General features: G+C 37.6%; 1 protein-coding gene across 1 annotated transcript in view; it reads right to left on the bottom strand.

Moving 5' to 3' along the window:
- Positions 1-13,536, bottom strand: part of NAA35 (N-alpha-acetyltransferase 35, NatC auxiliary subunit) — an 88,620-nt gene that overhangs the window by 60,581 nt on the left and 14,503 nt on the right. The window contains 5 exon segments of the mRNA XM_017859914.1: positions 6,065-6,232; positions 8,392-8,466; positions 9,382-9,483; positions 9,485-9,497; positions 11,622-11,655. Of these exon segments, the coding sequence (XP_017715403.1) occupies positions 6,065-6,232; positions 8,392-8,466; positions 9,382-9,483; positions 9,485-9,497; positions 11,622-11,655 (392 nt within the window).

The following is a 13,536-nucleotide window of genomic DNA, read 5'->3' as shown; positions in this document are numbered from 1 at the left end:
AAAAAAAAGCAGAGAACTATTTTTCCTCATAAATGGGCTATTTAACTTTTTAAATTACATACAAGTATTAGTACTTTTATTAAGATGTACACACACGCACATCCCACTTAAATTTTCACATACCAAATATGAGGATACCTATTTTTAGGAAGACAACTGGTGGTCATATGGAGAATGAACTAGAAAGAAAATACTGGAGAAGAGTTCAGAAACTCCAAGGAAGCCAAACCTAAAGTTGAAGAACTAAAGCAGAAATGATGAGAGAAAAAACAGTGCCCTAATTCAAGGCATCTGCAAGCCAAAGCAAAATAATCTGGATGTAAGGAGTAAGAGGAAAGAGGTAATCAAAAACAACACTGGCAGTACGATATTGCAAGATACAGAATGGAAAAGGAAAAGTGGTTTGATAGGGTTCCCATTTTGGGCATGTGAGCAAGATGTTAAGAAACAAGTCAGAAAATGTCTCCAGATCAGGAGACACGCCTGAGAACAAAATACACCAGCAGTTAGGAACTCCAGAAACACCCAATTTAAATAAATAATTTGCTCATTATAAATCTTTGTTTTGTTTTGAGATGGAGTCTCTCTCTGTCGCCCAGGCTGCAGTGCAGTGGCGCCATCTCGACTCACTGCAAGCTCCGCCTCCCAGGTTCATGCCATTCTCCTGCCTCAGCCTCCCAAGTAGCTGGGACTACGGGTGCCCCCCACCACGCCTGGCTAATTTTTTATATTTTTAGTAGAGATGGGGTTTCACCGTGTTAGCCAGGATGGTCTCGATCTGACCTCGTGATCCGCCCGCCTCAGGCCTCCCAAGTGCTGGGATTATCAGGCATGAGCCACCATACCCAGCCAAATCATTCTTATTTATCACTAGGTCTCTTGAAGACTTTTTACTAGATTAGTATTTTTTTCTAATTATAAGACTAAGACAAACTTATCTGGAAAATCTGAAAATTTTAGCAAAAAAAAGAAAATACAATCTTTTGGCCCAGGAGCAAACTTCTGGTTTTCTCTCTTTCCAGTTTTATTTTTACACAGTTGGCTACAATGCTGCTTTTTTAACCTTTTGACATATACATTTCTCCATGTTATTAAGCACTCTTTCATCATGTTAATAACTACATACTCAATATACATAACAAATTATGTGTAATCAATTATCCATAATTTATTTCAACCATAACTCTAATGGTGGCATGCTGGTTGGTGTCAATTGTTCACTAATGAAAACTCTGGTTAATGCATTTGGGCATAAAGTGCCCACATTTCTAATTACTTCCTTTTTTGTTATTGTTGTTGAGATGGAGTCTCACTCTGTCATCCAGGCTGGAGTGCAGTGGTGCAATCTCAGCTCACTGCAAGCTCCGCCTCCCAGGTCCAAGCGATTCTCCTGCCTCAGCCTCCCAAGTAGGCATGACTACAGGCATGTGCCACTATGCCTAGCTAATTTTTGTATTTTCAGTAGAGATGGGGTTTCACCATGTTGGCAGGCTAGTCTCGAACTCCTGACCTCAGATGATCGTGGCCTCCCAAAGTGCTGGGATTACAGGTGTGAGCCACAGCACCCGGCCTAATTATTTCTTTAAGGCTGAGTTATAAGAAATAACTAGTTTAAATATCAGTATTTTTAAGATTCTTGATATACACATTATTAAACTGTTGCCAAAACAGCTGTGCTAATGTACACTAGTAAAAACAGAAGTGTCAACTTACTGCATTCCTTCCAACATTGAACATTTTCATTTTTAAAATTATATTCATGAAAATCAATCAGTTCTAGGAGCCAGGAAATCTGAGATCAAGAGGTGGGTGAGGTTAAAAAAAAAAAAAAGAAAGAAAAAAATCAAACTACTCATTTTCATTTGTATTTCCTGGATTATAGTGAAGCTACATTTTAAAAGTGTTATAGCCATTTGATAACCTTCCTTCATAAAATAAGCAACTTATTTTATTGCCCATTTATTCATTTGGGCCTGAGTGTTATACTTTACTTGAATGTGACCATAATTCATAAAAATTATCTTATGTTTGTACCTTTATTTTTCCTAAAAGTTTTTCTATCACTCTTGTCCTATTAGTCTCTTCCTTTAACATTTCTCCCATTTCCTAGTAAGACCTTCATCCAGAATATAAATGGATCTTCAATTACTGGCCAGGTGTGGTGGCTCACGGCTGTAATTCCAGCACTTTGGGAGGCTGGGGTGGGAAGATGACTTGAGTCCCAGGGTTTGAGACCAGCGTGGCCAACAAAGCAAATCCCAGTCTTTACAAAAAATTTAAAAATTAGCCACGTGTGGAAGAACACATCTGTAGTCTTAGCTACTCAGGAGGCTGAGGCAAAGTATCGCTGGAGCATAGGAATGAGGCTACCTGCAAGCTATGATCATGCCACTGCACTCCAGCCTGGGTAACAAAGTAGAATCCTCTAGAAATAAAATTCAATTATAATTTCTTGTTACTAAAAAACTTACCTTAGTTTATTTAAAAACAAAATAATGCAGACGCACCATAAAAATCCCAACAGTGCAAACAAGTGTATACTCCAGCCCTCAAGACCTATTATCCTCTTGTGTATGAAGATTTAGCTACCCATCTCGCTTTTTAAAACAGAAAAAAGTGGTAGCAAGCTATGCACATGCTTTACTACACCTGACTTTTCTCACTTTAGAAATCTAATCTTATCTCTACACAAAAATCAATCTCCTTTTTTTAACTGACCTCCTCCATTTTAAAATCAGTAAAATACCCCTTTTTTTTTTTTTTTTTTGGAGACAAGGTCTCACTCTGCACACAAACTGGAGTGCAATGGCACAATCACAGCTCACTGCAGCCTCGACCTCCCCAGGCTCAGGTGATCCTCCAACCTCAGCCTCTCCAGTAGCTGAGACTACAGGCACACACCACCACACCCAGCTAATTTTTGTATTTTTTGTAGTGACACGGTCTCGATATGTTGCTTAGGCTGTCCTTGAACTCCCGGGCTCAAGTCATCTGCCTACCTTGTCCTTTCAAAGTGCTGGAATTACAGGCATGAGCCACCACAGCGGCCAGCAGCAAAACACTTGATTGTATGAATGTAACATCTTTTCATTAGTCTCCTACTGATGGATACTGAGGTGGTTTCCAAACTAGTTACTACAAACAATTCTGTAAGTAATATCCTTGTACACAGGTCTTTGTGTACAAACACAAATATATTTGCAGGATGGAGTGCTAGAAGTGAAACTGCTGAGTCAAGACATGCATATTAGATTATGATAGATATCACCACATTGCTCTTTTTTAAAGTTGTAAGAATTTACACTCCCACCAAAAAAGTATGAGTCTTGCTTAGAGCAGGATGTCAAGTACTGACTGATCAATGTGGAAAATGTACTGGAATCAAAAAATACAAATTTTGCAACCATCACAGTAAACAGTCCAGGCAAGCACCGTCGATGGATGTTCAATCTAAGGGGAAAGATTTCAGTCAGCAGGATATTTTTATGGTCTTGAAGTGTATCCCAAGATTGCTTAAATACAAAGGGAAAAAACAGTAACCATATGGAAATAAGACAAAAGCTTTATGAACTGACCAAAATAATATCACCACTGAAGGGCAGACAGACTGTATACCTCCAGATGTGACACCCTCAAAAACACACATCACTTATGTTACATTCCACCCAAGACTGCACAATCTAAATTTAATCATTAGGAAAGAACAGATAAACCCAAGTGAGGCATAGCCTATTAAGAAATGAAAAGCAGGACAAGGTTGTGTTCACAAAAATATCAATGTCACCGGAAACAAAGAAAAGCTGAGGATCTCATGTAGCTTAAAGACTACTACAGAAATACGCAACTAAATGCAGGTCATAATTCTAGACTGGATCAGGGGAAAAAACACTAAGAAGGATTGGGTCAATTAACAAAAATGGAATCTGAATAGTGTACTGTTATTACAGATTTGTTGAAGTTGATAATTGTGTTGTGGTTCTGCAGGACAGTGCCCTTTTTCTTTGGAGAAACACACTAAAGTGTCATGGGGAAGGCGGCTGTAATGGGCACAACTTATCTAACAGGTCAGGAAAAGACATACATACATACATACATGAGAGAGAGAGAGAGAGCAGGAGCACACGCATAAGTGAAAAAAGCAAATGGGACAGTATGTTAACAGTAGCTGAATCTGCATACGTATTATATGTTCTTTGTGCTGGTTCCCATAATTGCTGTTAATCTGAAATTATTCCCCAATAAAAAGTTCTAAAAAAAGACTAACAAGTGGGAAATAATGATGGCTCATATTCACTGACACACACACATACATACACACAGATTATATGAGTGCCTGTTTTCCCATCTTCATCAATCTTACTGTAAACAATTTCTAATATTTGCCAACAATGGGTAAAAACATGGTATTTCAGTTTTAATTTGCATTAAAGTGAGATTAAGCATCTTACATTTAAAGGTCATTTTATTTTCTGTAAACTATCTTCTTTTAATTTTTTATACTGAACACATTTCACATCTCTGCCCACTGATTCTGATGTCCTTTTAGTTGTACTTTGAAAACACTAGTATTTAAAATAATCTGCATTTCTCTAACTTAAACCAATCTTTTTAAAATTCTATCCAAATGAGTTAGATTTTCCATAATGATACTCATATCAATACAATATGCAAATAACCAATGACTATATAAAAAGTAGACACTATTTCAAACAACTCACAAAGCCATGCGGCCAGGAACGGTGGTTCACGCCTGTAATTTCAGAACTTTGGGAGGCTGAGGCAGGTGGATCACCTGAGCTTAGGAGCTCGAGATCAGCCTGGCCAACAGAGTGAAACCGGGTCTCTACTAATATACAAAATTAGCCAGGCATGGTGGTGCATGCCTGTGATCCCAGCTACTCGGGAGGCTGAGGCACAAGAATAGCTTGAACCCAGGAGATGCAGGTTGTAGTGAGCTGAGAATGCCCCATTGTACTCCAGCCTGGGCAACAGGACTGAAACCCCATCCCCTCCCCCCCAAAAAAAAGCCACATCTTCAAATATTGACAAACATATTGAGTATACATTTAATTATTCTCACATACATAGTATAAATTTAGAAAAGTTTTACATACTATACACTGAACCATTGTTGGATCCTAAGAAATTTATTCTGGACCAGTAACAGCACTAAAAAGAAACATCGGTTTCAACAGAAGAATTTAACAAAAATAGTTAGTTATCAATAATTTCAAATGCTATCACATTTTCCCTTATACAATTCTTTGTTTTGTAGTCATAGGTTGAGATGCAATTCCCTGAAAATTATCAGCATCCGAAAGCTTATTTTTTACACTAAAGGGGAAAAAAATCTTTCTATCTCTAAAACTTAGACAAACCAAAGGAAAATGTCTATACCCTAGAATATTCGTATCTTTGTTCTCCTTAGCTCCCTTTTTGTATTATAATTTCTGACAGACTTCAGGACAAGGGCTGTCTCTTTCATTTTTCTCTGGGAATCCCCACAACCTCCAAAAACAGTAGTCTGCACATATGGATACTCAATGAACGGTACTGACAGAAAGAACATATGCTAAGATGAAAGCCCTTTCTTGGAGAGAACTGAATTACTTTACCCAATATATCTGTAAATGGCAACAGCATTACTTTTAAAAACTGTTTTTAAATATACATGTAGACGAAAGTATGTATCACAAAATCATTTAAATACATCACAGTGAATAAGGTAGTCAATGAACTTCAGAAATTCTTTTTTTTTTTCTTTTGAGACAGTCTCGTTCTGTTGCCCAGGCTGGAGTGCAGTGGCACAATCTCAGCTCACTGCAACCTCTGCTTCCTGGGTTCAACCAACTCTCATGCCTCCTAAGTAGCTGGGATTACAGGTGCACGCCACCACACCTGGCTATTTTGTGTATTAGTAGAAACAGGGTTTCACCATGTTGGCCAGGCTGGTCTCAAACTCCTGACCTCAGGTGACCTGCCCACCTTGGCCTCCCAAACTGCTGGGATTACAGGCATGAGCCACCACACCTGGCCAAGGAATTCTTATATTGCAAAATCTTACCTCTTCAAAAACAGCAGCTTTGTTTACTTTTTCCCTTGCAATGTCACAGATTTTCAAGATTCCCAGAGCAAAAGCCTTCATAGCAGGATCTTCTATAAAGTCTGGATTATGAATGTAAAGGCACGTAAATACTGTCTGTGCCAACGAATGGCCTTCTAACCATGTTATCTATAAAGAAACAAAAGTGTATATATTTAAGGTAATAAAATTGAGTCTGCAAAGTCTAAACTGATCCTAGAGTCAAAGGCCAGAGCACCATAGACCCAAATAAGATTAATCACAAGACTTAAAAAAAAGACAAGTTAGAATTCACTTTCATTGACTAACATTTTTCAAGTGTCTATGGGAATCACTGTCGTATGTAAATCAGTTTGCAACATATTAGAGATTAATGAAATTAAGACTGCCTCTTTATGTAGCATCCAAAAGAAATCAAGTCCACAATGTAGTCAATAAAAAAATCCATAAACTGGAAAATTCACAATTGTAGAACTAACCAGATCCTTAGACACTCATCGAACTTTATAATCCTTACCACCACAACCCAGCCAACACCATATCTCACATAGATTATCGGAAGAAACTAGATAGGTTTTCCTGCCTCCCATCTCTAATTTAATACCCCCAAGTAGAGATCTTTCTAAAACACTATGAGAATCGTTTGATACTATTTTACTGAGTGACCACTATATGTCTGGCACCATGTACTAGAGGTTGGGAATACCAACAACAGGCAAAATTGGGTAAGTACTGTGTCCCAAATATTATGCTAGGTTATTTTCAAATATCTCTCATTTTTTCCCAGCACTTTGAGAAAGGTGGTATTTTTCTCCTTTTACATGTAAAGAAACAGAGTAAGAGTTTAAATCATTTGCCCAAGTTTATAGTTATTTTTTCACTAAAGCCCAAGAATTCTGCAACAGAGTAAGACATATGCTACTGCATTGCAAAATGACAAATGTTTGTGAAAAACTTATGATTAAGGTGTGTATTTGGTATTAACTACTGTGCAGAAGAGAGACTTTCCAGACTAAAAACCATCTGCCTTTTAAAGTCCAAATTTTTAAATACAGTCCCAAGAGTCTCACAGAATAGTTCCTCAACTTTGGCAAAAACCCTCCCTCTGTTTACCTTTCCCTCCTTCTCCACCACTCTCCACTTATCCCACACTCCTCCTACTTGGCTCCCTGACAGACTTCAGCCTTAAGCAGCTATCTATGATTTTCCAAAATGAACATTTCCACATTGCCATGCTCATGCAATATACCTCTTTGCCTACTAAACCATGAATTTTCCTGTCATACGCCTACCATTCTTTAGTACCTCACACCAACATTACTTCCTTTCTATAGCCTTTCTTACTCTCCCAGACATAATTAACTCCTCCTCTCTGTTCCCATAGCACCATTATAAAAGCATTTTCATGTTGTCAGAATTGTTTATTCACATGTCTGTTCCCAGCAATCCTTTGACTCTTTTCTTTACTCTCTTTTCTTTACTCCACCCACTAGGACTGTAAACTGCTAAAAGGTAATAAAGAAATCTTTGAGGGGGTAAAGAGACAGCTTTGGAAGATGAAGGATCAGGATTAAGATTCTGGCAAGGGCCCTCCCAAGCAACACAACCATAGACAGTAAGATAGTACAGATATCTAATAAAGCTCATGTAAAACGTAAGTGAAAACTGTACATATAAAACACCTAATACAACTACACACACTGGCAATCAATCAATAAACGTTGAATGAACAAATGAATAAATTTTACGTATTTCTAAGGACAATGATTTAATGTCAATTTAAAATAAAGGGACGGTCAGAGAGCAGGGGGGAGAGGAAAGCAGTACAAATGAGAATTTCTCCACAAACAATACTTTCCAGGGAAAACATAATTCAGCATATACAAATCACTAAAAAATTTTCTTCTCAGAAGATGGCCAATTTACCACAATTTATCCTAGATTAGAAAAAAATCTCTCCAAAGCCATTGTATAGCTCTCTTTTGTTTCAATTCCATGTTTATTTATGAAACCTTCCAATTACAGACTTATTGCTTGAGTAACTTGAGAACGAAAAGGGTATTATGAACAATGGCTACAATATTATCTTCACTGAAAAGAAAATATCCCTTCTCCCAGAAAATTAGAATATAAAATCAAGTAGATGACCAGATGAAATGCTATTACCAGGACTGCCAATCTTATGCACAGCTTTACTAGGCCAAGTATTACATTTATTTCATACTCAATATCAGTGTATAGGCTTTTAAATCACAAGATTCAGGTAAATCAGTTTTTAAATTAACCAATAGTCTTAATTCCATTCTTACCAAACAGCAAAAACATGTATCCATAATCCCTATCAGTTCAGGCAAGGTGAGATCTTTAATTTTAATAGTGCCATCCTAAAAAGGAGGAAGAATGTGACATATAAGCAGAAATTTTTTTAAACATGGTTACTATGTATAGTAGCATTCTGGATTTCTAACATTCAATATTTAAAAACAGCAATTCTAAGAAAATGCTATCTATCATCTGATAAAACTATCACACCAAATTAACTCTGTATTCTTAAAAACTATATCGTCTTATAAATTTTATTTTAATTGACAATAATTGTAAAACAATATATCTTAGGTCTTCAATAAGAAAAATCTAAACAATAAAGGCCTTTATATAAAATGAAAAGCCAAATCAACAAGTATTTTAAAAGCAGTTCAAACCAGCTTTAAGTATTAATATAAATCATTTTAATGGCCCAAAACTACTTAGAAAGAAAACTAAAGATTTTTTATAAACACTTCGTCTTAAGCTAGTTAACCTATATTACTTCGCAAATTTGTTTACAATATTCAATCTGCTCAGCAAACCTTGCTTTGTAAAGATATGTAAATAAATCTACTCTTGCAAGTATAAAGAATTTCTAAAGCACTTTAAATTCACGCCTGGTACAAGATTCTTTACTTGTAGTAAATTACTTTTATGTATAACGATATTAATACACAAAATTTAACCCCAAGCAATTTTCCCTATTGGAATATATAGTGCGAAAATGCTTTCCAAAAGTTTGAATTTTAAAAGTACACAAACTGCACAAATTTAACAGCCAAGATCTTAATGAGAGCTTTACTTTTTCAGATTTTAACATATAAAGCAGTTGTAACTAATTCTGGTATATAGCCTTGACTCGCTTTGAAGGAAATAGACGCTAAGTTAATACGCAATCCGTTCATGTCATAGTATTTAAAGTAAACATCGGTTATAACATAGCACAGTAGACAAAGAATTAAAGAAAACACAAAAAAGTACAATGTGACTACCGTTGATACGCTTGTCAACAGAGGAGAACTTTTCGTTAATTGGTTTCAATTCATCGCCACATCCCTCTTGGGATCCATCATTTCAATAGCAGACATGGCTTCCAAAAAGACCAAATCTGCAAATAAAAAAAGTGAGCAAGATTGTTTTGAGCCCCAGTTAAGCTTATCATATTTCACATACCGTATAAATTATACTTTAATAACTAAAGTATTATGTATTCAGTTTCTCAACTGCTAAACACTTTAACTTCAATAACTGTTGATTGATACAAAAATTTATTCATGACTGCACTCAATATGATTTTACATGCACTGTTGAGGAAAAAAAAAAGATCTGCCAGGGCGTCGGTGGCCACGCTGTAATTCCCAACACTTGGGAGGCCGGAGGCGGGTGGTCACCTGAGGTCAGGAGTCAAACCATGCCTACAACATCGAGAAACCCTGTCTCCACTAAAAAAAATACAAATCACTGCATGGTGGCGCATGCCTGTAATCGAAGCTACTTGGAAGGCTGAGGCAGGAAATCCGCTGAATCCGAGGCAGAGGTTGCGGGGGGTGAGACGACCGCTGCACTCCAGCCTGGGCAACAAGAGCAAAACTCCATCTCAAAACAAAACAAAACAAAACAACAACAAAAAAAGAAATATTTAAGATTTCTGTGGTCTCACACTAGACCTAATAAAGAATTCTCGGGGCGGGGCCCAGCAATCTATGCTTTAGTAAGCCCTCCAGATGATTCTGTCGCACGCTCAAATCTGAGAAGAACTGAATTTCAGATTCTACTTCCCCTTCCCCACAACCACAATGTCCAATCTTGTCTACTTACTAATTAAAAGTTTCGTATTCCTAACCTTGAAAATTGAGCCTGGTCATGGCAGTATATAGGAACTGGGGCTACATATAGGCATATAAACATGAACAAGTGTTTCCACTTATTTTGTTTTTCCAAGGTGCTATGGTTTGAATGTGGTTTGCCTCCACCAAAATTCATGTTAAAACTTGATCCCCAATGTGGCAGTGTTGAGGCCTAGTGGGAAGTGTCTGGGGCATGTGGGAGAATCCCCATGAATAGATTAAAGCCCTCCCAGGGAGGTGAGTTCTTGCTCTCCCAGGAATGAATTACAGTTGACCCTTTTACAACATGTGTTTGGACTGCATGAGTCCACTTAGACAAAGGTTTTCTTGCACCTGCGCCACCAGAGACTGCAAGACTAACCTCCTCTTCCTTCCTCAGTCTACTCAACATGAATATGACAAACATGAAAACCTTTATGATGATCAACTTAACGAACAGTAAGTATATTTTCTCTTCCTTATAATTTTCTTCATAACATTTTCTTTTCCCTAGTTTATTGTAAGAATACAGTATATGGCACATATGACACACAAAATATGTGTTAATCAACTGTTTATCAGTAAGACTTCCAGTCAATGACAGGCTACCAGTAGTTAAGATTTTGGGGGAGTCAAAGGTTTTATGTGGAATTTTTACTGTAATGGGGTGGGTTGGCACCCCAATCCCCAAGTTATTCAAGGGTCAACAATACCATCCAAGAGGGTGGGTTGTTTTAAAGACTCTGACTTCCTCAGTTTCTCTTTCTTGCATCATCCCCTGCCATGTGATCTCCTCGCACCACACGCCATTCCCCGCTGCTCCCCTTCTGCTTTCCAACATGAGTTGAAGCAGTCTAAAGCTCTCACTAGATGCAGTTGCCCAATCTTGAACCTTCCAGTCATCAAATAAACCTCTTTATAAACTCCCCAGTCTCAGGGATTCAGCTACAGCAACACTAAACTGACTAAGACACAGGGACTGTGTTAAATAAACCTCTTTATAAACTCCCCAGTTTCAGGTATTCAGCTATAGCAACACTAAACTGACTAAGACACAGGGATTCTCATTTACTTTTATCTAGGCACTTAGTCACCCAATTTCTGGTTATCAACCAACCTATCACATATGACATACAATTGACACCTTTTCTTCAAGAAATTCCACGTTCATTACATCTGCTCTCCAGGAAAGGACCATAAGTTAGTTTCCCCAGGTATAACCGTTTCACATCACAACTAGGGTCAGCTGCCCCAAAACAGCTCATCAAAGTTAAAAATATATTTATAATTAGTTTTGTTTTCACAATTTTGAAATGCAAATTTACTCAAACTTCAGGGAATATCACTCCACATGAGAAAAAAAAAGACTGAAATATTACACTACACTATTTTCAAAGAATACTTACAGCTTATCATGAAGTAGTTCTCCCAACTTTAATTCTAAAAAAAAAGAAAGAAAAATCCTTTTAATTCTAAGAAAAAAAGACATTAGCACCTGAAAAAATGTGCTTGTATTACTTTAAAATTCATTTTCTAAGAAATACTTACTTCTACTCCATTACTAATATAATGCATTCTATGTTGCGGGAAGTCAGGGACCCTGAACGGAGGGACCAGCTGAAGCCATGGCAGAAGAACATAAATTGTCAAGATTTCATGCACATTCATTAAGTTCCCCAAATTAATACTTTTATAATTTCTTATGCCTGTCTTTACTGCAATCTCTGAACATAAACTGTGAAGATTTCATGGACATTTACCACTTCCCCAACAATACTCTTGTGATTTCCTATGCCTGTCTTTACTTTAGTCTCTTAATCCTGTCATCTTCGTAAGCTGAGGATGAACGTCGCCTCAGGACTCTGTGATGATTGTGTTAACTGCACAATTGTTTAAACAATATGAAATCTGGGCACCCTGAAAAAAGAACAGGATAACAGCGATGCTGAGGGAACAAGGGAGATAACCATTAGGTCTGGCTGCCTGCGAGCCGGGCGGAACAGAGCCATATTTCTCTTCTTTCAAAAGCAAACAGGAGAAATATCGCTGAATTCTTTTTCTCAGCAAGGAACAGCCCTGAGAAAGAGAATGTGTGCCTAGGGGGTGGTCTCTAAAATGGCGGCTCTAGGGACATCTGTCTTTTACAGTTGTAGATAAGGGATGAAGTAAGTCCCAGTCTCCCATAGTGCTCCCAGGCTGATTAGGACGAGGAAATTCCCACCTAATAAATTTTGATCAGACCGGTTGTCTGCTCTCAAATGCTGTCTCCTGATAAGATGTTATCAACGACAATGCCTGCCAAAACTTCATTAGCAATTTTAATTTCGCCCCGGTCCTGTGATCTCGCCCTGCCTCCATATTTGCCTTGTGATATTTTATTGCCTTGTGAAACATGTGATTTCTGTGACCCACACCCTATTTGTACACTCTCTCCCCTTTTGCAAATCACTAATAAAAACTTGCTGGTTTTGCGGCCTGGGGGGCACCACAGAACCTGCCGACATGTGATGTCTCCCCCGGACACCCAGCTTTAAAATTTCTCTCTTTTGTACTCTTTCCCTTTATTTCTCAGACTGGCAAACACTTAGGGAAAATAGAAAAGGACTCACATCAAATTATTAGGGGCAGGTTCCCCCAATAATTCTGTACAGTAAGTACTTATGTAAATACAAAAAATACTATAAATCAAGTGGTTTAAGAAAAAAAAAATAATACTTTTGAGAATAAGTGACCCATCGCAGGCCATAATATTCCAATCAGAATTATCAACCCCATTTTTAAAAATCACTAGTATATTTCCCCAAGTAAACTTTTACATAGAACTGACTGTTACTTCTCAAGTTTTTAAACCATGTTACCATAATCTAATTTCTTCTGTTCCAGTAACAATGTCAAAACCATTTTTTTAAATCCTATTGTATTTAAATTATATAGAAAACACTTGAGTAAATAGGTAATCAAAACAGTGTTCAATCACTATAAAGCAGTGGTCCTCAACCTCGGCTGCATATTAGAGTCAATTGAGAAACTTTTGAAATCCCAAAGTCCAAGCAGCAGCCCAAACCAATGAAATCTAGAGCTGGGAACTATACAGTGGTTTTAGAGCACTCCAGATTATTTTAATACGCAAGTAAGTCAGAAATCACTGCTAATAGCATGTTAAGTAAATTAAATATTGATGGCGGCCAGGCACAGTGGCTCACACCTGTAATCGCAGCACTTTGGGAGGCCAAGGTGGGTGGCTCATGAAGTCAGGAGATCGAGATCATCCTGACTAACATGGTGAAACCCTGTCTCTACTAAAAATACAAAAAAACTAGC

The sequence above is a fragment of the Rhinopithecus bieti genome, unplaced genomic scaffold, assembly GCF_001698545.2.
Source record: "Rhinopithecus bieti isolate Rb0 unplaced genomic scaffold, ASM169854v2 scaffold_51345, whole genome shotgun sequence".
Lineage (NCBI taxonomy): Eukaryota > Metazoa > Chordata > Mammalia > Primates > Cercopithecidae > Rhinopithecus > Rhinopithecus bieti.
Note: the sequence above shows the minus strand (reverse complement) of the source record. Positions and strands in the feature narration are given on the sequence as shown.